General features: G+C 49.6%; 1 protein-coding gene and 1 long non-coding RNA gene across 3 annotated transcripts in view; one reads left to right on the top strand and one right to left on the bottom strand.

Annotated features, from left to right (window-relative positions):
* ERGIC1 (endoplasmic reticulum-golgi intermediate compartment 1) overlaps nt 1–27,437 on the bottom strand; it is a 122,574-nt gene that overhangs the window by 33,059 nt on the left and 62,078 nt on the right. For both annotated transcript variants that reach the window (XM_037802153.1, XM_037802154.1), the window contains exons 3-5: nt 20,228–20,300; nt 10,002–10,096; nt 5,726–5,850 (exon numbers count right to left, since the gene is read on the bottom strand). In XM_037802153.1, coding sequence (XP_037658081.1) covers nt 5,726–5,850; nt 10,002–10,096; nt 20,228–20,300 — 293 coding nt within the window. The remainder of the gene's footprint in view (nt 1–5,725; nt 5,851–10,001; nt 10,097–20,227; nt 20,301–27,437) is intronic.
* LOC119508521 lies at nt 11,964–15,326 on the top strand. Its single transcript, XR_005211482.1, has 3 exons — nt 11,964–12,019; nt 12,302–12,434; nt 15,089–15,326. It is a non-coding gene; the product is annotated as an uncharacterized LOC119508521 (long non-coding RNA).

Raw genomic sequence — 27,437 nt, forward strand, 5'->3', positions numbered from 1 at the left:
GTCTTAGCCTGTTGTCACTGTGGGCTTCCTGATCCGTTCGTCCCGGGACTGGGAGCTCCCGGAAGGCACAGACCCTTAATGAGGGAGAGAGGGAAACCTCTACTCCCTCCAGGAGTTGGGGGTAGAAGGTGGGAGCCGGGACGGGGAGGATACAGCCACAACTGCTCACACACATATAACCAGATGTCTACAAGAAGAGGCAGCAGGAAAGCTGGTGCAGGGGGAAAAGCATGGGCCCTGGTGGTAAGTCCCTGGGTTCAATTCCCCCCAGGTTCCTCCCTCCCTCCCTCCCTCTGTCTCTTTCTTTTTTTGAGCACTTTGAATATTTATCACCTTTAAGGAAAGTAAAACAGGGATTGGCTGTAATAAATGTCCACTACAATTGGGAATAAAAAAAGCAGGAAGAGACTACATGCTACCTGGACGATGCTGCACGGAAATACATGTGAGGTCCCCATTTGGATTTTTCAATTAGATTGGAGGGGTCTGAAGGGGGCTGAGGGTCCCACAATTGAACAACTTTCTTTGACTTTTTAAAAAATGTTTATTGTGGAAACATATTTGAGCAGGTCTCTTACCCTCTTGTGCTTCAGTTCCCTTCGGGCTGTTTGAGGATTTGATGAGTTTATAGATGCCAAAGGGCCAGGTAGGCATCTAGTAAGGGGAGCCATGGGTGGGGGCTGGCGTGACCCCTTCTTAGAACCCCTGGCCCTACCCTGAGCAGAGATCAGTTTCTTGGATATCATCCATGTCCATTTGACAAGCACACTTGGACCCAGCTGATAAGTTCATGGAAATGTCCACTGCAGAGGAATAAATAAGGCCAAAAAAAAGGGGCACTCACGCTTGTCCTAGTCCCCACTGTGCCCAAGGCTTTACTTATTTTACTTTGCTCATATCTCCCAACCTGTGAGGTCAGGATTAATATCCCAGCGTTACAGATGAGGAAACTGAGGCTCAGAGAAGCGAAATTGCCCAGAGTGACCCAACCAGTGGGCAGTGCAGCCGGGATTCCCAAGCATGGGGCCATTGGACCCCAAACTGCAAGACCTTCATTCTGTGCCACTCAGTTGCCAGCCTTCTGGTTCACTGAGAGCCAGTAGGGAGCCCCGACACAGCCATCAGTGGGGGGCCCTGACACAACCATCAGTGGGGAGCCCTGACACAGCCATTGGAGGGAAGCAGGCTGCAGCCTTGGGCACGTTGGCCCAGGGGTGGAAGGGCATGATGGCTGGCTTGAATCCTGGGTCATCACCCCAGGTTGGGTGCTGGCCACAGAGAACCGAACAAACACAGTCCTTCCAGGCTCACTGTGTGGGGCACACACACACACACACACACACACACATTCAACCCAGGTGATCACATGTCCCCAGGGGAGGCCTCCACGATTTAGATGTGTGTCTACCTTCACCTGTCTCCTTCCAGCAGGCCTTCCCTTACAGCCCTAACTCATTGGGCCTCCTGTTTTATTCTCCATCCTAACACCCCATTTGTTCTCTTCATAGCTGCTTTATCACACGTGTGTGTTTACTTGTTTGGGCGTTGAGCTGTGTGTCGGCTGTCACCCCATTACAGACGTGAGCAGGGCCAAGGGTGGGGACTGGGACTATTGCTCTCGGCTCTGCACCCAAAGCCAAGCCTGGAGCCGCACACAGAGAGGGGCGTTTGAGTGAATTATTCAGGGAGGGGGCATCTGCTAAAAGAAGTTGAGAAAGTGTCTAGAGGAGGAAATAGCCATTAGCACCCGAGTGTGATGCGTGGGGCTGCCGACAAGGGACAGGGAGGGAGGGCATGGAGAGGGACAGGAGAGCTTCCCCAGAGGGACCCGCGGCACCCGAGACCTGGGAGTGAGCAGCAGTTCTCCAGGCAGACAGAAGGGATCAGAGGCAGAGCAAAGAGCCCGGGCACTTGCATGGTGCCCACACCCCTGCCCATCACCCCAACCCCATGACTTGGATCCCATTCTCTCTTTCCTTCCTGCAGCTGCCCGTCCTCTCCCACACCATCAGCTTTCCCTGGATCCTTCTTTTCAGCAAACAGAACAACAGTCACTCCTTGCCCCCATCTTCCTCGACCCCTGCAGCACTGACCCTCCTCCTCTTCCTCTTTGATATAGGGTTTTTTTTAGATTCTAGGATCTACTCACCCACGTGTCTTCCAACTTCTCTAACCATTCCTTCTCCTACATTTTGTTGTCCCTCTGTCTCGTTCGCTACTTCTAGAGCACCGAGGATCAGCCTCAAACTCCATTTCTACTTAGACTTTGCATTTCGTAACATTTTTGGTGCCAGGGATGCTTTGACAGATGAGAGACATCTATGCTGTAAACGTATGAAACGTTTTAAACGCCTAAAATAAAATTCATAGGATTGCAAAGGAAAGACATTATATTTAAACAGTAATTAAAAATACATATATAAAAAATAAATTTGAATATGCTTCTTTATTAATGCATCAAATAACAAAATCTAGTGGTGGGTTAAATAATTACTGTAATTTCAAAGGCGTGAATGGAAACAACATATGGAAATTATCTGCAATGACTGTCACATGATATTAAAATATCAGCGATTTCTACTAGTGATTAAGTTACAGGTACTGCTAATACTACTGCGGTTTTTTTCCCACAGTCATCATAGAAGGAAAAGCTAAATTTGAGTTAATAAAAATAAAGATGTAATTTTTTTTCCATTTGACTTCACAGTCCCCTTGAATTTGATCTGCACTCCTTGGAGTATCTGTGGACCCCAGGTTTAGAACATTGCTCAAACCCCACTCCCTAAGGGATCTTGCTTAGACCTATGCTCCTCAAATCTGGAGGGCTTGTGTTCCGGTTTGCTAATGCTGCCATAATGCAAAATACCAGAAATGGACTAGCTTTTATAAGGGGAGCTTATCTGGTTACAAAGTTACTATCTTATGGCCATGCAAATGTCCAAACAAAGGCGTCAACAGTAGGGTAACTTCACTGTAGAACAGTGATGGCATCTGGAAAACCTCTGTTAGCTGGGAAGGCACGTGGCTGGCTTCGGCTTGCTCCCAGGTTGAGTTTCAAAATGGCCTTCTCCATAATGTCTCTCCAAGCTGCAGCTGCTCTGAGGTCCTTCTGTTTGTGAGCTTTTATAGGGCTAGAGTAAACCAATCAGGACCCATGCTGAATGGGCAGGGCTACACCTCCATGGAAATAATATAATCAAAGGTATTACCCACAGTTGGGTGGGTCATATCTCCATGGAAACAACCTAATCCAAAGATTCCAACCTAATCAACACTAATACATCTGCCCCCACAAGACTGCATTAAAGAACATGGCATTTTGGGGGACATAATACATCCAAACCAGCACATCTTATTATGCGACACAGATGCATGAGGTGGGGCCCGAGATTCTGCAGGTCTAACAAGTGCCACGTGATGCCAGTGCTGCCAGTCCAGGGGCCACACTTTGAGTAGCACTGACTTACAGCTTCCAGCATCATCCATTCCCTGATAACTCCCACATCTACATCTCTGGTTCGGCCCTTCCTCCTTAACTCCAGAAACACATTCCCAATTTCCAATGTAACATTTCTACCTAGACACCCGATGGGAATCACAAATGAAATACATCCAGAACCCAACTACTGAATCCCAGCCCCACCTCCCATACAATCCATGTTTCCCCAAACCTCTAAGTCTGAAAGGTGGTACCATTTGGTTATCAAGACCAAAAAAAAACCTATGAGTTTTCTTTGATTTTACTCTTGCCCTTACCCCCTCATCCAATTAGTGGTAAGTCTCATTGGCTCTACATCCCAGAGCCAGCCACTTCTCCCCAACATCCCTGTCATGACTGCTGTCCGTTATCCACCTCTGCCCTTGGCCCCCTTCAGTCTATCCCAGTGTAGCTGCCACCATGATCTTTCTAAAGCTGGGATGTCCAACCAAACTTTCTGCAATGATGGAAATGCTCTGAACCTGCAATATTCAATATGGTAGCCATTAGCCACGTGTGGCTAGTGAGCATTTGAAAGGCAGCTAGTGCCACCGAGGAACTGAATTTTACATTTTATTTATCTTTTATTAATTTAAATAGCTTAATTAATTTAATTAATTCAAATTTTAAAATTTAAATAGCCTCACGTGGCTGGTAGATACCTTATTAAATCACACCATTCTAGAGCATAAATCTGATTACATTGCTTCCCTGCTTCAAACCCACAAATGGCTTGCCATCACAGCCACAACAAAATCCAAATCATGGGGCACAGCAAAGATACTGTGTGGTAACTAATCTCCAAGGAGAGTGCCCAGTGAACCACGGCCTCCCAGTATCCCTGCCCTTGGGTAGTCCCTTCCTGAACCTGCATGTGATTTACTTTAACCCAGAGAATGCAGAAGAGGTGACATTCTCCCAGTTCTAGCCTGTCTTAAGCAGGCCTGGTAGCTTCCATGTTAGCACTTAAGGGATCCTGAGCTGTCAGGCCAGCAACCCTGCTAGGACTCCGTGGGGAGGTCACATGGAGAAGCAGGTGGCTTTGGGGCTACCTGGAGAGAGACAGGCCTAGCCACCCCCAAGCCTTCTGGTGGGGACATTCCAGGAGCAGATCGGCTCCAGAGAACTGTCATTAGTGGGAACATGGGCCCAAGTGTGGCTGGAGCCTCTGATTTTTCAAGAAAAATTGGACATCTGGACTCCTGATCTTTGAATGTACAGGACAAACAGAACCTGTCCTTGGGCTGGGTGTGGACAGTAATCTCCAAATGAGATTAGAGGAAGGGCATTCCAAGCCAGCACTGGAGCGGGGAAAATAGAAGCCAGGAATGTCCAGTAGCTCAGCTGGCAGGGACTGGGAAGGGGACCGTGGGACCTTGGGTGTGATGCTTAATCTCCCTGAGTCTCAGTTTCCCCATCTGTAAAATGGTGCCAACCTCACTGAGTTGTTGAGAGGATCCACTGCAATAATACAGAAAAAAAGAGGTAAGAGCAGAGCTGGCATGTGCTGAGAACCTTTTGATGTCTCCCACGGGGATATGCCGGCCCTCCCAAATACACTGCACTCACATCCTTGTCTCAGGGTCTAAAGGGAGGATGAATTCTGAAAGCTGGTTCTGGAGAACAAAACATCAGTGATGCTTGAGCAGTCCTTTGGACGCAACAAGGTGCTTTCAAATCCACCCCACTCTTAGTCCTCTCCTGCTTTATTCCCAGTCACAGCAACTAGCACCAGCTGAAATATTGTTTAGTTTGTCTCCCAACTAGAACAAAGGACCTCCAGAGCAGGAACTTTGCCCATCTATTCAATGCAAGAGCCCCAGAGCTAATAACAAACCGTAGAATGGAGAAGGTGCATAATAAAACTCTTGAATGAATGCACGTGTATTAGCTCACTGAATCCTCACACAAATCTAAAGATGTAAAACTGAAGCTAAGGCAAGTCAAGTGATTTTTGGGGTGTTGCTTGGTTAAGAGGGGGTAGAGCAGGACTCCAGATCCTAATGTCTGCTCACCTCCCACTGTCTCCCTCAATGAGGAGAAGTGAATGCCCTTCCTGAAACAGCCTTCAGGGGATCAAAACTTTAGGGCCCTGGAACCCCAACTCAGCTTCTCAACAAGGACACTGACCCTTATCTTGAGGGGGGGCTCTGTTAAGAGTGAGGCTAGGTGACGTGCTTCCGAGGAGGAAGGGGAAAGATGGTGCAGGGAGGGAATGGAAGGGGGACCCAGGTAGCATCTCTGTACCTTGTTGATGCTGAACTGCCCCTCAAAGCGGCAGCCCACCCCATTGTTCAGCGGGATCTTCATGGAGTTGTCGATGTGCCCCACTTCGTGCCTGCCCATCTCATCCTGGATGTCAAGCCCGACCACTGTGGAAGGCAAGGAGAGAGGAGTCACAGGTGCCCAGAAAAACGGGACTTGAGGACCAGTTCTCTCCTGTCTAGGACCCCTTCACTCATCTGCTCCATGGACATGCCAATCTCCGGGCTAAGCCCTGGGACTGCAGAGAGGAAGGTGTTTCAGTCTCTGCCCCATAGGAGCTCCTGGTCTTGGAACCCAAAGCCACAGGGAGGAAATCAGCAGGAATAGGAGGAAGTGATAGCTTGACTAAGAGGGAGCATTCTTGCAATTTTCCCATTCCCATGGAAACACCCCAGCGTTCCTGCCCCCACTTGCAGCTAAAAGGTAGAGGGGGAAGAAAGAGTTGGTGGAAACCAGCAGCTCATGGGGGCAGAGAAAGGGACCTCAAGAGTGCAGAGGTGACAAGTCGGCTAAATGCGAGCTGCGGGCAGGCCGCGGAGGGTAGCGGTCAAGGGCACTGACGGACCACACTGGTGGTCTGAATCCTGGCTGCCTTTTACCAGACGTGTGACCTTGGCTGGGTCACATGACCTCTCCATGCCTCAGTGTCTTTCTACGTAAAATGGAAGTGATAACAATCAAACCCTCCTTGAAGGCTTGTTATGGGATCAAATAGCTAATACATGTAATAGTAAGTACTTAGAAGAGGACTCGGCACCCACTAAGTAGAAAGTGCTTAAGAAATGCTAGCACTCTTTATGATTTCTCAGACTGAGTCTGCTAGGTTCACTGGCTGAAGAGGATCATTCATTCATTCCCCATACATTCATTCATTCATACCTTCCTCTACCCATCGCCTGTTCCTACTAGGCCCAGACTAAGCATCGGGGATGTACAAAGGGGGATCTATAGCCCAGCCCTCCAGGAGCTTGGGTGTTTTTCTAGGTTCCCAGGATACCAAATGGGAAATCTGAGGCTGGAGTCCTGGCTCTGACTCCATTGTGACTCTCAGTCACCACGCTGCAACTCCACTTTCCAATCCATTAAAAGGGCACACCAATGCTAATTGTGTTCCCTGAGGTATTGCAAGTGGCAAGGGGTGGGAGTGAGGGTGGAGTGGGGGGAAAATCTCCATAAACTATAGAAATGCAGGAATTTTCCTAGCAGTCACACTAAAAAAGGAGGTTGCCATACAAAAAAACAGCAGTGGAAGCAATTTTTAAATGAGGCAAATTTAAAAGGGAAAATGGGGCCGGGGAAGTAAGAGAGGGCGCATCCATGGAAGGGAACGTGACTCAGCTGTTGAAAATGTCGTTCAGGGTCTGCAGCTCATGGGAAACACCGAGGCTGTAATGTTAAGTCGAAAGAAACAGCAGCGGGTCCCTGTTTGACTCAGAGGTTCTACCTCTGGAAGCCCATCTTCCAGTTACAAGTGTGTGTCCAGATGTGGGCAAAGGCTGCTCTGGGCAACCTTATTTGAAATCGTGACAACTGGAAGCCATCCGGCTGCCTTCAACAGGGGAATGGTCAATGGAACGGCCCCTCTCTGGAATGCTGTGGGGCAAGTACAAAGCACAAGCTGAACCCACGAGCATGGAGAGAGGCCACGAGCAGGGCAGTGGCTGGAAGTAGGACTGGGGAGCTGCCATTGTCTGTGGCTGCTGGGGATGGCTCTGCTCCTTACTAGCCCTGGAACCTTGAACAAATCATCTAACCTCTCTGTGCCTAGGTTTCCTCTTCTATCATAGGTTTGTCAGGATATTTGAAAAATATTTTTAAATATTATAGTACAAAATTAAAGCAGCACTTACACGTGTGAGAGGCTCTTCTAAGTGCCTTTTATCTGAACATCTCTGTGGGCAAGAGTCCCATCCTACATATGGGGAAACTGAGGCACAGAGATTACAAAACCTGCCTGAGATCCCACGGCTAAGAAATGGTGGAGCTTGGCTTGGAACCCAGGAAGTTTTGCTCCAGAGCCCACACTCTTAGCCCACACCCTGCTAGACCAACTCTCACCTTAATGTGTTAACACAGCCAAAGGATTCAGGACAGGGCCTGGCCTGGAATAAGTGCGGAATACCTGGCAACTATGGTTTGTGCATCACTAATATCATGAGAGATGTAGGAACAGCTCTAAGACATTAGCTGAAAAAGCATGAAACCCCAGTAGGGTCTCATTTAGTGGCTTCCCAGTTATGTAAAAAGGAAGAAAACCCCAAACTATATGTTTGCAGACAGACAGACAGACACACACACACGGGCACACACACATTTTTAGAGGTGAGGGAAAAAGATCCCAACTGCCAACAGAGACTTCCTCTGGGAGGACAGCACACTGGAGAACATGAGGTAGAAAGGGGGACTTTTTTTTACTTTTCTTTACATATGTCTGTATTTTGAATGTGCTTCTTTTTAAAATTAAAAAAAAAAAAATGCATTCCTGTCTTACTTGTGTAATAAGAAATATTATTTTTAAAAGCAGGATATGAGCGTACACATACCATGTTTCAAATATACAGAAGGAAAGGCTAGCAGGAGGGAACTGCATCAAAATGGCAACCAATACCAGCTTGGGGTGATGGATCAGGGGCGATTTCTTCTCTCTCTGCTTTTCTGGGTTTTCCAAAGGTGCAATAATGAGCATGCATCTTTTTTTCATTTTATAATCAATTTCTCTAAGTTCTTTTAAAGAAACTCCAAAATGTTTGGCTCTAGTGGGACCTGTCCTGATCCAGACGGTGCCCACCATCCCCACCCCTGCCCCAGGGCCAGCAGGCCCAGGTGGGGAGCAGGGCAGTGGGGCCGTCATCGCCAGCAGCCTAGGGCTTGCCCAGGCTGCTGCCCAGATCTGGGATGGAGCCTGGAACCACATCCCTTCCCTCCCCTGCTCCACTGTTCCCAGTCCTCTGTCCTGACTAAGAATTTCCTTGCTCCACAGCCCAGACCAACTCCTGAAGGAGAAGCTGCCAGATGAATTGTTTTTCTAAGAGAAAAAGAAGAAATAAAAATAAAAACAACCTATTTCCACAGGTTCCCTGGCTCGGGGCCCACTGTGGATTCAAAACTGTGATGTAATTCTACCGCAGGACTCAAAATGCAAAAACAGGGCTGAATTGCTGCCTTATCTCTGGCTGGAGACTCACCCAGTGGTCTGCCCTCAGCGGTGCCCTTTGGAGGGAAGGGAGTGGGTGGAAATGCATCAAAGGGAAGGGGTCTGCATCACACTTTGCACACTGAGGCAGCAGGAGGGCTGGAACCATGGTCCGGGAGAGGACACCCAGGCCACTCGTTGGCAAATCTAGGAACCATCTCATCAGTTGCTCCCAACAACCTCAGACGTCAGACATTGCCAGAGGTGAGAAAATGGAAGCTCAGACAGGTTCACCTTAGCTAAGGTCATACAGTGCCAGGAAGCAAAGAAGACAGAATCTGACTCCAAAACTCCAGTTTTGTTTTATGCACCTAGTAGTTCATTCTTCTAGTTCAAGCAAACAGTGTGAAGTAAAAAGGAAGTTTCCTGGTTCTTCCTTGTAGCAGCCATGTCCGGGTCCTTTTGACTGGAGAGGGCACCCTATCTGACTTCTGTAGGTATCGGCTGCTAACAGCTCCAGGGTTGCACCTTCGGTAGGTGCAATCACCTCTTGGCTGACTGGAAGCCTCCTGGTCTTGAGATGCTTGGGGGATGCCCTCCCACCCGACACGGACCTCCTGTAGCCATCAGTCAAATGTATGGACAGTAACAGCCTGGACCTGTTTGTCGTTGGGCGGGACCAGCTCGATTGTGTAATTCATACTCCAGCACTCCCTATGAGACCAGGCTGAGATTAGACTTCAGCCGAACACATGTCTTTGTTCATCCTCTTGCCCTGCCGGCTCCTGCTTCCCTCACTCCCTTACTGGGTCCTCCCGAGGGCTCTCTCTCAATAATTCACCTGCAGGCTCTGCTTCTAAGGAGCACGACCTTGGACACCCTCACGCTCCCCGCACCAACACGGTCACTCTCCAGAGGTCACCCGGTTAGCGGTTTCTTGTGTTCTTTTATTCCAGAAAAGCCTCCAAGTGCATGCATATTTCATTATGTTCTCTTAAAAACAGGGTGGGGAGAATCATCTGCTACATGTTTACAGCTCACTCTGCTCATTTAACATATCCTGGACGCCTCTCCGTTTCTCTGTAGTGGGGGGCAGGGGGTGGGGTGGCTGTTTGGGATACTCACATTCGCAGTGCAAATTGGGTAAACTGATGTTGAGAGTGACGTCGATTTTGCCCCCGCTGTCCTTGTCTGGGTCATCGACGTAGAGCTCATTCACACTGCGGGAGAGACAAGCATAGGGGCTTCTGCTGAGATGGACGGCTGCTGGTAAGGGGGCATGGGTCCTGACTGCAGGTGACAGCTGCTGACAAGGGGGCATGGGTCCCGGCTGCAGGGGAAGGCTGCTGACATGGGGGCATGGGTCCTGGCTACTGAGGACAGCTGCTCACATAGGGGCATGGGTCCTGGCTACAGGGGGCGGCTGCTGACATGGGGGCATGGGTCCCAGCTACAGGGGGCGGTTGCTGACATGAGGGCATGGGTCCCAGCTACAGGAACAGCTGCTCACATGGGGGCATGAGTCCCAGCTGCAGGGGACAGCTGCTGACAAGGGGGCATGGGTCCCGGCTACAGGGGGCGGCTGTTGACATGGGGCCATGGGTCCCGACTACAGGGGACAGCTGCTCACATGCGGGCATGGGTCCCAGATACAGGGGGCGGCTGCTGACATGAGGGCATGGGTCCTGGCTACAGGGGACAGCAGGGAGCCGCTTCAATTGGTGAGCAATGCCCAGGCCATCCAGGCTCCCATCTGGGCGAGGCCTGCACGTGGCCGGGTGACGGGGAGCAGAGAGCCCATCTTGGCTGTGCTCTCCAAATGCAGGCCACTTAGCGGAGGCTGGTGTCTCAGGAGGGAGACAGAGTCAGACAGAATTCAAGTTTAAAACCTGGCTCTGGCACTTGCTATGGGAACTCGGGCAGGTAACTTTGCCTCTACAGGCCTCATCTGTTAAAATGGGCTACCCCCCCCCCACACACACACATACACACACTACTAATGGGGTGGTTTGAATGCTTAAATGAGAACAGTGGGCCTTGCTAAGGATCAGACCTGGCACTCATGGGCACACAGAATGCTACCTCCTTCCCTCTCCCCCAGCTGGGAAGCTGGGAATTCCACGTGTACTTATCCCCACTATCCCAGCTCTCACAATGTCCTAGCGGTGGACCCCAGACCTGAGACATAACTAGACAGCGACCTTCATTTCCTATTGCTGCTGCAACAAACAGCCACAAAGTTAGTGGCTTACAGCAAAATTTTATTATCTTATAATTACAGAGTTCAGAAGTCTAAAATGGGCCTGCAGGGCTTTCTGTTCCTTCTGGAGTCTCTAGGGGAGAATCCATTTTCTTGTCTTTTCCAGCTTCTGGAGGCCAAATATGTTTGTGGGCTTGGGGGCCCTTCCTCCACCTTCAAAGCCAGTAAAGCAGCATCTTCTCTCCCCTCTGACCTCCTGCCTCCCTCTTACGAGGACCCCGTGGTTCTATCAGGCCCGCCCGGATCATCCAGATAATTCCCCCAATGCCAGATGCTCAATTCAATCTCATCTGTAAAGTTCCCTTTGCCTTCCTTGTAATGTAACATATTTGCAGGTTCTGGGGACAGGGACATGGACATCTGGGGACTTGGAGGGGGTAGCATTATTCTGTCTGTGACAATGGCCACAATTTGGGGGCAGGTGACTCCCCACGCAGCCACATCACCTCTGCTGAGATGGAGCAGGAATGATGGGAGCTGTTAGCAACACACATTTATTCAACAATTGCATTTTGTGCCCTTACTTCTGGCAGGCACTAGAGACAGCAATGAAGCAGTCTCACGAACCAGGTGGACAACACTCACCTCCTCAATAAATGTTACCACCCATTATGATTAACAATTTGGCAGAAAGCTGCAGAGCGCCATGAGAGGGACTAACGGGCAGCTGATCTTTGGGGAAGATGAGAGGAGGGAGAGGCAGAACTTCTCCAGGATCTGAAGGCTGAGTAAGCACTGGGGGCTGCAAAGGGGGAGGGGACAGAGCGGTAACTCTCCCAACAGCACATGCCCAGAAGAGGGAAGGACACAGTTCATTTGGGCGACTAAATGAAGGCCAACATGGCTGCGGTGTAGAGATGTGATGAGAAGGGGCAGGACCAGGGTAAGGCCTGGGGGTCTGATGCCAGGGCACAGTGACATGGTCAGTTTTGCCCTTCAGGGGGCAACCTCTGGCTGCTGTGAGGGGCCTCTGTGCAGCAGGGAGGCCAGAGGGGAAGTTAGTACGCAAGTCCAGGCAAGAGAAGATGGTGGCCTGGCCTAGGTGTAGTGGGGCGGTGGGGATGGAGGGCAGGGATGGCTGCGGATATGGTTTGGAGTTTGAGCAGGGAGGACATAGGGGTGGACAGAGGGAGGCATGCAGGAAGATGGCCACACTTCTTTCTAGAACCATGCATTGGGCTGGGACACCCCTGGAAGAGGAGCAGGACCAGTGGAGAGAGAATGTTGCTGAGCTCCAGCTTGGCTGTGCTGGTCTCGAGGTGTCACAGACATCTATGAAGTCTGCTTCTGGTTTCCAGGTAACCCCACTGGGAGAGGGGATCTAATCAAAGGCCTGGCCCAGTGGGCCGCTGAAGGGGGCAGTGCTTCAGGGGCCCAGCTGTGGTTGTTTTAAACATTTCGTAGGTCCCTGGGGTCCAGCCCATAGCTATAAAATAAAGGACTGCAGTCCCTAACTAATTGGACTCTTAAATAGCCCTGTAAATGGCCACTTGTCTTTGGGAAAGAACAAGTCATGCCAGGGCAAAGGAATTTCATGTTTCCTAAGACCCTGTCTTTGTGTCCCAGCACCTAGTGTGCAGCTGATGCCCAGTCAACACGAAACCGGATGAATGGGCTCGGAAAGTCACTAGGGGTTATTTCCTCATGGGGCTTATGAGGATATTCCCACAGTTGAGAATGAGAGACCTGACTTAAGCCTTCAGATTGATAAATCCCCAGCCCATGCCTACTACATGCATTCTCATTATCCTCTCTGCTCCTGTGAAATGTCCTGATTCCCATTTTAAAATGAGGAAACCGAGGCTCAGAGAGGTTGAGCTCCATCGCAAGGTCACACAGCAAGAAATGGCAGAGCTGGAATCCCAACTCGGGTCTGCTTACGTCTGAACCCCAGGCTTGCCCTAGCCCCACACTGCCTCCCCTCTCCTCCTTCCTCAGTAGCCAGGGTGATGGGAGGAAATGAGATGAACTCTGACCCCTCTGGGGCCCCAGGGGGTGAGGAGGGGAGACAGAGGCCCATATCAGGGAGTGTGAAGAACAAACGAGCCAGTGGAAGGTGAGCAGACAGCATCATAGGAAGATCCATTCCTCCACACCCAAATGCACAGCCTTCAGCACCCAATCTCTACCCCAGCCTGAATCTGCAACTCCAGAGGGTTGTTGAGTAATAGAAGTGCTGGGTGATTAAGAAAATGGTCACCGTGGGAGGGCCCCGGCTTCTCTCTTCTCTCTCTCCTGCTGAGTGGGACGCTTCCTTGGAGCTTCTCCCCTTTCCCACCTGGGACACTGGTGAGACACCTCTGAGGGATTATGGGATGATGTCAGTCCCTGGCAACCCTCTGGGGGTGATCTCAGCAAAGAGCCAGGTGAATCCCAGGTGTGGTGCCAAGGTGAGCTCACCCTTTGGGCCCCAGGAGGCCTCGCCTAGCCCATCAATCCCTATCCTTCCAGCTAGAATAAGCAGAGAGAGGCCAGGCTCCCTGGGGCAGAACAAAGGGGCCGAGGTGCCAGGAGGAATGGAAAGCCACACCAGCCTGCAGAGGTCCGGAAAGAACTGGCTGCTCCCAGGATCCTTCCTTCCTGGAGGGCCCTGGGCTGCAGGATAAACACGGTTCAATCACCTGAGCTGCCTGATGAGGTCAATACAGCCGCCACCCGCATCCAAGGCAAATGATCCAGGGCTGCTGGCTTCCTGCCCCCTCCCCAGCCAAGCACCTCAGTCCAGCCCACAGCCACCACCCGCAGGTGCATGCCAAGCCTAACTGGCTTTATCGGCTGGGGCTAAGCTGATCTTAAAAGGGGACTGGGCTGCCAGAATCAGCCCACCTGGAAGAAAGAGAAATGATTTCTGTGCATTAACTGCTGTTTGGGGATTCTGGTGGGCTGACTCCCCTCTCCTGATGTAAGTTCACCTCCTGGCTCTGCTGAATAGAAGCTGGGGGCCTCAGATACGTGGCTTCAGCTCTCTGAGCCTCAGTTCCTTCAATTCTAAAATTGGGAAGGCTTTCCATAAAGTCTGAAAATAGGCAAAATTAATCTGTGGTTTCAGAAGTCAGAATAGTGGGGGGCGGTTGGTACTGCCTGGGAGGGGATACAGGAAGATCTTTTAGGGTCATGGAAATGTCTGATGTCTTGATTTGGGAGTGGTTACAGGGATATATGCATATGTCAAAATTCACCGAGCTCTACCCTTAAGATTTGTTCACTTTGCATTAAGTAAGTTATATATACCTCGCTGAAAAAAGGAAAGGAAGGGAGGGAGAGGATGACAGGAAGAAGCAGCAAGGAAGGAAGGGAAAAAAAGGAATAAGGATTCCAGCTAGTTCACAGATCTCTTTGAGGACTGTTGGGTAAAGCTGCAGGCTGCCCTAGGCCAGGAGTTTGTCCTACTCATCCTTCTCTCCAGGGCCTCACATGGGCCATTCTTGGCAAAGAAAACAAATATGCCATCCAGGCAAAGCCCCGGCTGCTAGGGTTCAAATCCCGGCCCTGTCCCCTACTGGCTGTTTGACCGTGGGGAAGGAGGAGCTTGGCCTCTGTAAGCCTCAGTTTCCCCAGAGGTAAAATGGGTACAATCGTAGTATCTATGTCAGGGGTTGTTGAGAAGATTGAATGAGCACATGAGAAACACTTAGCACAGTCCTTAGGGAGCACCCAAAAAATATCCACCATCTGTTGTCTTCCTACCAATGTTTCCTGAGTGGATAACGACATGCATACCCAACAGCACCCACCTCACAGCACCGGGGCAAGGATTACATGCAACAATGCCCAGCCCCTGGAATACTCTAAGGCCCCAAAAACATATGGCTTGCTAATTTCTAAGTCAAAATAGATGTTCTAGCTCTGAGCACTCAGGCACGGGCACCTGGATGCTTTCACGTGTGTTCTCTCATTTAACACTCACAGCAGGCCGGGGTTTAACAGGCGACACTGTTGTCTTTCTACACAGGACAAAGCCAGGCTCAGAGGAAGAAAAAGGACTGGCTGAGGTCGCTTGGCCAGGATGGGGCAGCAGTAGAATCTGAACCCAGACCCACCTGCACCCAGAGCCCACGATCCTCCAACTGCATTGCAAACATGCCTCCCTCCCCTATGGGGAGCAGAACAGAATAAGCATCTTACATCTCTGATAACCACAGGCTGGGTGGGACAGAAGTCAATTAAAAACTGAGGGGCAAACGGTGACCCTCCACCCCAAACCTGTGAGGCAAGCCTCATGGCCCTTTTCGGTTATCCATGGATGTGGCTCCCCTTCCCCCCCTCACATACCCATGGCCCAAAGGCCCAAGTGCCAGCAGGGAATGGGCACTCAGGGTCCCCGCCCTTTGTGCCCAGCAATGCCTCCCTCCCTCACTCCGGTGGGCTTCAGCATCTGACACCCCCCTCCCCTACTCCGGGATGAGCACTCCCTGAGCTGCTCCCAAACAGGAATGGAGGAGGGAGCTGACGTGAGCAGGCTGATGTGCACCCTGAGGACTCCCAGGAAGCAGGAAGAGCTGCCCTCACTGGTGGGGGGGTGGGGTAGGGGGGCACATTCCAGACGGGGGACGCCAGACAGCGTCAGGGCCCTGCGTGATGGGAGCGTGTGGGGGTCCATAGGCGGTGACCATGTAGGGAGAGAGGAGGAAAGGGGCCAGAGAGGTATGGGTGGTGGGGAGCGTACGTGGAATGTACCAAAGGGCCTTGAAATTCTAGGCTGAGGCGTGAATCTGATGACATCTATGGAAAACAATTTTATTTGCTTTTAGAAGAGCGCTTGAATAGTTCAGATTCCTGCCCAAAGTCGCTGACCTCCATCCTTAATAATTTGATTTAATGGAAACTTACACAGCAGCGAGGCCGGCAGCAAGGGTATGGGATGAGAGCGGTTGGGACAGGAGGGGGAGGGGGACGGGCACAGGTTTTGCAAACAAGCTCTCTGGGGGACATTGAGTTTTAAATCCTGGTAATTCCAGGTAAAAGTAAGTGCATCTGTTATCTATCAGGTGGGTGTCCAAAAAAAGTCCCTTCACAGCCACCCAGCCCTGCTCCAACCCCCCATCTCCACAGCTATCACCCTCGTCGCCACACCCTAAATCCATCTTTCCAAGATGTGACCTTCCTAAGGCATAAACCTGATCCTGTCACTCCATGCTCAGAAGCCTTCAAGGCCTCCCATTGCTAGGAGCCATGTCCCCACTCCTTTATGTCACATCCGTGGCTCTCCACCCAGCCCTAGTCCACAATCCAGGCCTCGGGGTGGGAAACCCCCAGTTTGCAGGGAGACTTCCAGCTCCTTCTCTTGGTTAGGCCCTTGACACCCCTACTCTGGGCCTGCTACTGGGGAGCAAAGGTTTCCTTTTCAGTGTGTGAGGACATAGTCCACGGTGGCTTCCAAGCTCTCAATGGGTGGGCAGAGGTTTCCTGGAATTCCACTTGCTATCATCAGCTCCGGCTCCTGTGCACCTGGACCTCCACAATGCCCTGGGCAGGAAAGGGTGGGAAACTGGTTGGCGATGCTGAGTCTGCGTTTTGGCGTCAGACAGTCCTGGGTTTGACTCTGGCTCCATCACTTATCAAACTCATGTGGCTTTAGCCGTCCAGTGCCTCAGTTTCCCCAGCAGTAAAGCAGGGCTCACAGCAGTACCTACCTCAAGGGGTTCTGTGATGATTAAATGAGACAGTCACTATAAACTGCAAACCTCGGCAGCTGGCAGATGGTCACTTATAAATATTAACTGGAATGTATACGTTGTATTACACTGTAAGCTATTGACAGAGGGTTCCAGTCACTACATTTGATTATTATAAGTCCTGTTCAGCTTAATAATTATTTGGAGGAGTCAGCGCCTGGGCGGTCAAAAGCCGGAACATTCTGCGGCCACGTTTTCAGAGGAGGGGGCTGCTTCCCTGGAAACACAGTCTCAGCCCTCCCTGTGGGGCCATTTTCCCAAGGATAATTACCAGCCTGTCCAAAGCCCAGGTGGAACCCAACCACCCAAACAAACATGCCTCTCTCCCCTACCAGGACCAGGACAGAATAAGCATCTTATGTCACTGACAACCACAGGCTGGGGTTGAAATGATGTTGATTCAGCCAGCGGTGACCTCATTTCCTTGGATTACAATCTCATAGCAGGGCTGACCTGCTGTGGTCACAAAACCACCAAGGAGGGCCGGCTGGCAGAAAACGAGAAAGACTGTGACCTTCAACTCTTCCTAAAGCTGCAGAGCTTCCTGGGGAGGTCAGAGAAGCTTCTGGAAAGAAGACCCTAAGGGGCAATCCTTTTTCCCCAGGATTGTTCTGTGAAGTGCTCGGTGCTCTCAGGAGTCACATCCCTGCAGATTCCCTTTGGGCAACCTTCACACCATGGTAATGAGGCAGCAGGGAGGGGAGGGGGGTTAGGGTTACAGGGTTCTTTATAGATGGACCCTTAGCTGCGCTGGGGGCTCCACCCTACCTCTCTCCAGCAACTGACACTGAAAATGAGTGACAAGGGCTTAGGGCAAGACCAGACACAAGACAAACACTCAATAAATGGCCTCTGTGGTTTTTAACACACACACCCCCTCCCCCGCCCCCATCTTTCCTCCTCTCCAGGGACTTTGCATGATCGGAGTGTCCAGGACACGCCCAGAAGGCAGAAGAGGACGTCTTGGAGAAGGACAGGGTAGAGCAGCGGAACCCGTAGTGCTCTTCGGAAAGAAGGAAGCCCTGCCCTTAGTTAACCGGGATGAGTTGTCCAGACTTGCTTGAATGGCCCTACCCCAGCCCTCTCAAGCACACAGCACATGGGGCCCCACCTGCTCAGGTCGCCAGCTCTGACGTCAAAACTTACCTGTCCTGTGGCCCATTGCCTCAGCACCCTACTGCACTACTGGGTGAGCAGATAAACAGCTTAATAAGCTGCGCCTTGCAGCATTAGCAGGAGGAGAGGCAAGAGAGGCCCATTCTTAACTCTGGGGCAGGGGAAAGAGAGAGGAAAGGGACTTTTAATGAACACTTATTATATTCCATGCGCTGCGCGGCCTTGAAAACTTTTTAGAGTTAGACAGGGAATAAATATTAAATGACTAAATGCATGAAGAGGTGAATCAATTGGTACACTGATATTAAAATACATCAGGCACCCTGTTAAGTGCCTTTCAGGTGAGTAATCCTGTTTAATCCTCTCAAAATATCAGCTACTTCAGTCCCCTTATTCCCAATCTCCTACCCTGCTTTAATTTTCTCTTCAGAGTGCTCATCATTAATTGACAGCTTTGTCGACTTGTTGACTATGCGTTCACCACAGGCATTTTCGGCTCCTCTGGGCACTGAACCACACAGCAGATAATTAGGGAAACCTGATCCCTGCCCCCTAGGAGCTCACAACCAAGGAGTTATTCCCATTACTACAAGCAGTGTACAAGACAGGCCTGACCTGTCTTGGTTCCTCCTACTCCATATTGTCCTCTCTCCCACTTGCACACTCTGCTCCAGCCACGAGCCTCCTTTCTGCTCTTTGCACACACTAGTTGATTCCTGCCCCAGGGCCTTTGCACTTGCTAGGGCCTCTGCCTGGACTACATAACACCTCCCAGAGCAGGAGCTCTGTAACGCCAGCAAATCTCAACCTCTTGCTGCTCTCCCTCTCCCTGCTTCTAGCTGTGGTTCACAATGGGGTGATCCCCGAGATGTCCAGTGGCTCAAATGTACCCAGAAGGGAAGACGCCTCATTCTGACATTGTGACACCCCCCCTCATTAGAGCTAGGTAGGAAAACAAAGCCCCTTCTTTGATCCCTGTGCCGTCAGGGAGGTCATGTCTTGGCAAACAGACAAAGGTACCCCAGAGCCAGAAGTAACCTTTGACTCTGATCTATCCCTCCCTCATTTGGCCAGCAATACTGAGACCCAGAGAGGTTCGGCAACTTGCCCAGAGTCACACAGCAAAGTAGTAATTGAGCAGAGACTTGACCCCGAGTCTCCCAATGCCTTGTCTAGGGCTCTCCCCACCACTCCAGGAGGCTACCTGGGATTTGGTGCCATTGGGTTTTTTAAAAACGGTATCAGAGTGACAGGGAAGGCAACCTGTCCCACACCTGTGAGGAGTGGAGGCTGCATCTGGAAATGAGTTAAGGTGAGGCAAGACCAGAACTCCTGTGTTATGAAGCTCAGGAGGGGGGTGGGTTCTTGCCTTTCTGAGCCTCAGTTTCCCCATCAGTAAGGATTAAAAGAGGTAAAACCCCTGTAGCAATGAAGGGCATTTTGGCTTAAGCAGCTACGTTTTTAGTTTCCTATTGCCTTGTGGCTGAGAGGGAGGCAAAGGAAACCAAAGAAATTCCAGGAGTGAAAAAGAAAATTCCAGTACCGAACAGAGGAGTGAGTGGCCAGGGCCCATCCCCACGATGACTCTCTGGGTCATAAACATAGGGTTGAAGAGGCTTTGAAGCCTGGGGCCAGTACCACAAGGCAGGAAGCTCCTGGTTCTAATCCCCTCTCCAGAAAGGCGTCAGACAAAGCCAGGACTGACTAATCCAAAAGGCATTCTATGTTATACATGTCCCATGAGCATTTACTATGTTATCTGGACAACAAATAATTCTAGGAATCGGAGAAGGATTCAGTCTGCGTCAGGCGCTGACAGGAAGCCCGTAGCAATCCCTAACCAAGTGTGGGCCTGCAAAGAGGAAAAAGCTTCAGCTGAGGGGGCCGGGCTGTGATGTCAGCAACCTCACCCCCTCCACTAGGAAGCCAAAGCCGCTTCTCTGAGCTCTTTTTTAACATCAAATGACCCCGGCGGTGATTCAGAAGGAAAAAAGCCCACTAGCCGAACAAAGGAGCAGCAAAGAGGAGCAAATAATTTCTGCCCATCTGAGGACCCGGGAGGCTCCCCCCATCCTGCTGAGAAAAGAATCCCAGTTTCCTTTTCAGCTTTAACAAAGCAACATCCACTTTTGCTCTATCGTGAAAGGCCTTTTAAGGAACAGAAGCAGCAACTGATGTCACAGGCTTGGAAAGAGAAGCTGGAAGGTTCAGAGGTTTTTCTCCCTTTTTACAGCCCCTCTCTTGTCTCTTCAGGAGTCCCAGAAAGTCCCCGAATGTCCCAGCAGGGGGGCTTGACTTACACTTCTGTCGTTATGAATCCGCTGAGTTCCGAGAGGAAGAGGAAGAAGATGAAGAGGCAGCAGCAGATAGAGACTGGAAGAAAGAACAGGGAGAGGTGCACAGTTAAGGGTGACGGGCATCGATGGAGATCCCCTGCTCTCCCCTCTTTCCCAATTTGGAGAAAAGCTGCTCAGAGGGTTGAGGAAAAAAGCCACAAGCATATGAGGGGCAGGGGTTCTGCAGACTCTCCATAGGCCCGTCTTACTCCTGGTCTCAATATGAAGCAGCCCTGCCCCCCAAAAGGTAGAACGCCCTCGTGGGGTCCCATGGCTGACCCAGCTTTCTTCCACAAGAGCTCTTTAAAAGCAGGGGTCAGTGAAAATTAGAGGTCACGAATTGGTGACCCACAAATGTATTCTGTTTGGCTTGAGGGATATCATTTTTTAAAATGTGAAGTCAATGTTAATCTGGAGATTTCCCATGAGGGTCCCAATCTCTGGCTTCTCCGGAATCCTCAGCCCTTGTTCCCATGCTGGGTTGGAGCTCACCAATTTGCCACAGGCCCCACCACTCCCTCTCGCCTCCCTGATTCTGAGGCTGAGTGTCTGTGGCGGTTTATCACCCCCTTCCTAATACCAGCACACTGTGCTCACATTTCAATTGGAAAATGAGGATACCGAGGCCTGAGATTCAAGAGAAGGGACAACTCCTCAAGGAAGTGAAGAATGGGACTGCATGTTTGAAATGCAGAGAATGTGAAAAGAACAGGCCCACTTCCCTCATACTAGTCTCACCTGCCTGGCCCCTGAAGGCATTTGAGTTTGTAATCCCTGACCTAAGGTCCCAGCTCCCCCTGGCCTCAGGCCCAAGTCCCAAATCCTTGGGGCAGAAAACAACAGGCAACCCTGGGTTTGGCCCTGGACTTGACTCTCAGCCCCACCTCCTGACATTGTGCCCCAACACCCCACCACCTAGCCACACCCTGCCACATGTTTATTCCTAAATATGCCTCGTTTTTCTGTTCCTTGGCTTCTGTGGTTTCTCTGCTGGAATGCCCTGCCCAGTCATCCTCTCTGCGTGGTGAACTCCTACTCATCCTCCCAGACTGAGGCCCAATGTAAATGTCCCATCTGGTGGGAAGTCCCCCTCCCCCCAAAGTAGAGTTGGTTACTCTTTCCTCTGTGTTCCCATACTTTGTTGGTTATCCGTTGTTCCCACTAGACTGATACACTGGAAGGCTAAAATGTCATAGCTCCAGTGCCTGGCCTTGTACCCATGTAAGCCCCAACATACAAAATGAGGGCTGGACATGTCTCCCTCACAGAGGAGTGTAGCATCCAAAGGCCTAGGCTCTGGGGCCACACTGGAGCCTTACCACCCACCTTCTGTGTGACCCTGGGTAAGTCACCTACCCTCTCTGTGCCCCATGTCCTTATCTGTAAAATGGCAAAAGTATTACCTGCCTCATAGCTGTGCTCTGAGGATTTAAATAACACAGGCATGGGGCTAAAAACAGTGCCCGGTAGATAATAATTGTTCAAGAATTAGCACATCAATAGGACTTTCATCAGGGGGACACTGGAAGGTTTGGTGATTTGGAGGACGATGATTTGACAAATTGGTTGACCCTTAGTTTAGAAAAATAAAAAGAGTTCCCAGTCCCACTGGCTGATCAGACTATACTCTCAATAACCTGTACCTGGACTGGCAGAGCTTAATCGTAGATGCTGAAGCCAGTTTATATTTATCCGTCTCTATCTATCTATCTTGCTGTCTATCTATCTATCTATCTATGTCTATCTGTCTGTGTATCTGTCTGTCCATCCATCTATCCATCCATCCATCTAATAACAAACACCAAATATGCATCTTGAGGGAAGAGGGAAGAGAATGAGGGTTTGTTGAGTGCCTACCACACACCCCGGCATGGGCTCATTAACAGACATCCTATCATTTTACACACTCGTCAGCCCGAAACAGGGCTGTCAAGGGTGTGGAAAGGGAGGCTCAGAGGGAGGAAGAGACTTGCCCAGGGCCACGCTGTATTGGCTGGAGGAGGGGTAGGATGGGAGCCCGTGTGTTCTCCAGCCAAGAAAAGGAACCCCAAGAACTCAGAGTCCAAGCGAAGGGTCAGACACCCCCAGAGGCCTCACCACATCTCCACAACCACATGAGATGGTGGGGAGGCTAGAATGACTTCCAAATTCTTCTAGTCATGGGAAAAAGTTGTACGGGGCAGCATTTATTTAAGGGATTTATTTATTTATTTATTTATTTATTTATTTATTTTTGGACTACGTTAAGACATGCTTATGATTTAAAAGAACAACTCAAGCCGTGTAAAAAGGCAAACACTGTGAGCTTCTGTCTCACAACTGGAGACCACACTTCCGGCTGCAGTTCCGTGTGTCCTTCCTGAGCGTCCACAGGCATAGACGCGTATATACCAAAAAATCCCTTTAATCTTTACACAATGGCAGCATCCTGTACACAACCATTTTAAAAACATTTTTTTTAATTGAAGTGAAATCCACATATACAATTTAAAGCCTACAGTTCAGTGGCACTTAGTGTATTCACAATGTCATTCACCTCCCAGCTCTCTCCAGTTTCACAACTTTTTCAACACCCTAATAAAAACACTCCGTACCCATTAAATATCCACCCCTCCTCCGCCCCCCGTAACCTCTCATCTGCTTTCTGTCTCTAAGGATTTACCTATTCTGGGCATTTTGTCTTTCTGGACATTTTGTCTCAACACGGGTTATTTCCACTTTTTGGCTATTGTCAGGAACGCTGCCATGAATGTTTGTGTACAAGTTGCTACGTGGATCTACATTTTCAGTTCTCTTGGGTATATACCTAGCAGCGGGGCTGCCGGGTCATATGGTAATTCTATGTTCAACTTTCTGAAGAACTGCTAAACTGTTTTCCACCATTTTACATTCCCACCAGCAACGTATGAGGGGTTTCAGTTTCTCCACATCCTTGCCAGCACTTATTTTCCTTTTTTTTATTAGTTTTTTAAATTAAAGCCATCCTGGTGGGTGTAAGGTGGTATCTCGTGTGATACATGCCCTTTTGAACTTTGCTTTCCTCCCTCTGTAATCCATGTCTGAGTATACCCTACATCAGTTCATATGTAGTGGACATGACACTGATTTCTGTTTTTTAATGGTTTAGTACTTAATCCCAAATGTCTTCTCCGGCTGCTGAACAAATCCACTGAAGAAGATGAGTTATAAATCCAAATTTCCTGGCTCATGTCCTTCCCCTCTCTTTTCACCTGCAACAGTTACTACACCGCCTGGGAAAGAATCCTACCGAGCAGGGAAGACATCCTTCATCTGGAATCAGGCACCTTTTCTGAACAGTTATCATGCAGGACCCAAAATTCAGAACCATTCTCACCAGCCCCACACCCCAACAGTCCACAGGATGCTGTAACAATGAACAGGTACAAAACAGGGAGGCATTTTGAAGTCAATGCTGACTTAATCCCATCCGGGTCTTCTAGCTGCACTCCTTGCCCCATGCTTACAGGCATGCCCCCAAGTTCTAACTCCATCCAGACTGGAGAGGAATGGACGGGGAAGGGAAGGCCTCGTCTGAGATCTGTGTGCTCCATACAAGGCTTAGGCCAAAGCCTGGCCAAGGCACACACGATTAGTGAAGCTCTGCCAAAAACCAGGACACTAATCATTCTCTACTGCGTCGGCCCCCTCTTCCCTTCTCCCCAGACTGGGAGGACAGAGACAACGTCTCAACATTAACCGTGACTTCAGGGTCTAGCACAGCGCCTGGCTCAGAGAAGGTACAAAATAAATAGTTGTTGATTGAATGAATGACAAACATGAAGGTTAGTAGGAAGTATTCAACCAGAAGGGCCTTCTGATGCTGCAGGCTTGACAGATTTCAATCCATGTTTGGGCAAGACTCTAAGGTTCTCCGCACCAGACTTCTGAAACTGACTCAGGTCCTTAGGCGGCAGCTCAATGCCGACTCAGACAGGCCAGGTCTTCCAACTACATCCCTTGCCCCATGCTTACAGACATGTCCCAAAGTTCTAACTCTCTCCAGACTGGGGATGGGAGAATGCCTGCTGGTGGGAAACCTAAGGCACCAAACACATGGAGGCCTGGACTCAGGACCCAAGGCTCAGAGAGGTCAAGGAGTTTATCTAAGGTCACACAGCCACTGAAGGGGAGAAGCCAACATTCAAACCCCGATCTGCGAATCTCCAATGCCCTTGCCCTTTCCTTCGGTTATTAATGGTACTTATCATGATGTAATGAAATGGCGTGTGTGTGTGCCTGCCCGCCCGGCTCGGCCCTGTGCACCTCAAGGACAAAGACCAAAGCCCATTCATCAAAGTGTTCCCAGCACTTGGCATGGAGCCTGGCCCCAGTACCTGGTTCATAAATATTTGTTCACTAAATGGTAGCTAAGGGCTGGCTTCCCATGCCCCACGCCTTTCCTCTGGTAGAAGGAAATACGCTGTCTCAGCGTTGTGGTTGAGACTGCAAAGCCGACAACATCCCCAGAGGGCCATTTGGCAGTTCCTTTTAAATTTTAAAATGCACATACCTTTGACCCAGCGTTCCTCTCCTAGGAGATTTACCTAACAGAAATAACCATACAAGGACACAAAAACCTACGTACAAGGATGTCTGCAATAGCAAAAAAAAAAAACAAAAAAACAAAAAAAACAAAACTAGAATAGGGAATATCTACCCTCAGGGGCTGGTTACATAAACCTCGACTCAGTCAGAGAGTGGAATATGACACAGCTGTTAAAAGAATGCGGGGAGCCTCTGTGTGTCCAGGGTAAAATGAACTGAAAACTGGAAGGCACACAATGGGTGTGCACAGTTAATCTCCCCTTCTGTGTTTAAAGCCACAATACAGGCCTATCAAAGTCTGAATACTTGTTAGAAGAGTCTAGAAGGAAATGCACCTGAGAGTTAAACATCAGTGTCACTGTGAGGCTGAGAAGTTTGAGCTGTTAGCTGGCAGCAGGAATGGCGGAGGAAACCTCATCTGTATTTCTTTTTCTAACCAGGTTCATAAACCACTTAAACCAATTTCATCTCTATGCTCCCCTTGATCTCCTTCCCTTGGGGCCCAAGACCCAAAAATGCACGGTGTCTTTGGTCCCAGACCCTCACAGGAGCATCCGTGGACTGAGGATGGGCCTGCACTTGCCAGGAATGGCCTCACTTAATCCTCAGATCAGGAAGCTGAGGCTCAGAGAGGTGATACAACCTGCCCTAGGTCACACAGCAGCTAAGAGGGAGAAAGAACCCAGGTCTGCCCAACTGGAAAGTCTGCACGAATGCTTCCTGCTGGTGGACGGACTGTTCCTTCCCCCAGGGTGTGGGATCCCCAGGGGTCCAAGAAGCACCCTCAGCTTCAATGCCCTACCCTTTGAGGGGGGATCCCAGAGGTCACCTGCCTACCTGAGAATGGCCTGACCCGGAAGACAGCACCTTACTCCAATCTGACTGCCAAGCCTCAGGGCCCTGCTCAGGCAGCAGGGCTGGGACAGTCACTGAGGAGGGTCCCCTCTCCCACTGCAGGTGCTGGAGAGGATGGGGTGGTGGCCCGGCTCCACCTCTTGTGAACTGTGAAACTTGGGAAAAGTCACTTGCCCTCTCCGAGCCCCTTTCCTCATCTGGAAAATGAGGCGAAAGCAGCCCTGCTTGCAGGGTGGTTTGGGTTTGGTTCTTATCATTATTTTTTTTAAATAAACTTTTTATTGTTGAATAAGACATGTTGCACAGATAGTGCAGAGAGCTCCCACACACCCTTCACCCAGCGTCCCTGAATGTTAACCCCTTACATACCCATGGGAAATGAACAGTTGTACAATACTATTAACTAAGCTACAGCCTTGATTCAGATTTCACCAGTTTTCCCATTCATGTCCCTTTTCTGGGCCAAGGAGGAATTAATCTCCTTAAATCTCAAATCCATGACAGTTTCTCAGTCTTTTCTTGCTTTTCAAGACCTTATCTTTTTTTTTTTAATTCAGTTTTATTGAGATACATCCACATACCACACAATCATCCATGGTGTACAATCAACTATTCACAGTACCATCAAATAGCTGTGCATTCATCACCCCAATCTATTTTTGAACATTTTCCTTACATCAGAAAGAATCAGAATAAGAACAAAAAATAAAAATAAAAAAGAACACCCAAATCACCCCCCCATTCCACCCTATTTTTCATTTAGGGTTTGTTCCCATTTTTCTATTTATCCATCCATACACTGGATAAACGGAGTGTGATCCACAGGGTTTTCACAAACATACCGTCACCACTTGTAAGCTACATTGTTTTACAATCGTCTTCAGGAGTCAAGCCTACAGGGTTGGAGTTTTGTAGTTTCAGGTATTTACTTCTAGCTTTTCCAATACATCAAAACCTAAAAAGTGTTATCTTTATAGTGAGTAAGAATGTCCACCAGAGTGACCTCTCAACTCCATTGAAGCTTTATTTCATTTCATTTTGCATTCCTCTTTTTGGTCAAGAAGATGTTCTCAATCCCACGATGCCGGGTCCATATTCATCCCCAGGGGTTATATCCTGTGTTGCCAGGGAGATTTACACCCCTGGGAGTCAGGTTCCACGTAGTGGGGAGGGCAGTGAGTTCACCTGCTGAGGTGGCTTAATTAGAGAGAGAGAGAGAGAGAGAGAGGGCCACATCGGAGCAGCAAAGAGGCACTCAGGGGGAGACTCTTAGGCACAATTATAAGCAGGTTTAGCCTCTCCTTGCAGCAACAAGCTTCATAGGGGCAAGCCCCAAGACAGAGGGCTCAGCACATCAAGCCATCAGTCCCCAATGTTTGTGAGAACATCAGCAACAATCCAGGTGAGGAAGTCCAACACCTCCACATCCTCCCCCAGCTCTTAAGGAGGGCCCCGAATATATATTTTTATTCTTCACACAAATTACTTTAGGATGTGTTGCTATTTCACTCTAACCTATACAGACCTACCATATCTCACTTCCTATTCAAAGTTCCATGTAATTGTAGTGCTTGAACAATGACTGTAGAAGCTATATTGTTTAGAAAATATAGATCCTACACCAAATAGACATCTGTTCCCTTGGTCTCACATGGAAGTTGAAGTTTTAACACACAGTCAGTTTCAACCTTTACCCTTTGGCCCAATTTGTTCTAGTCAAGATCTTCTCATTTTTTTTTAAAAAATTTTATTC

This window comes from Choloepus didactylus, chromosome 13 (assembly GCF_015220235.1).
Source record: "Choloepus didactylus isolate mChoDid1 chromosome 13, mChoDid1.pri, whole genome shotgun sequence".
Lineage (NCBI taxonomy): Eukaryota > Metazoa > Chordata > Mammalia > Pilosa > Megalonychidae > Choloepus > Choloepus didactylus.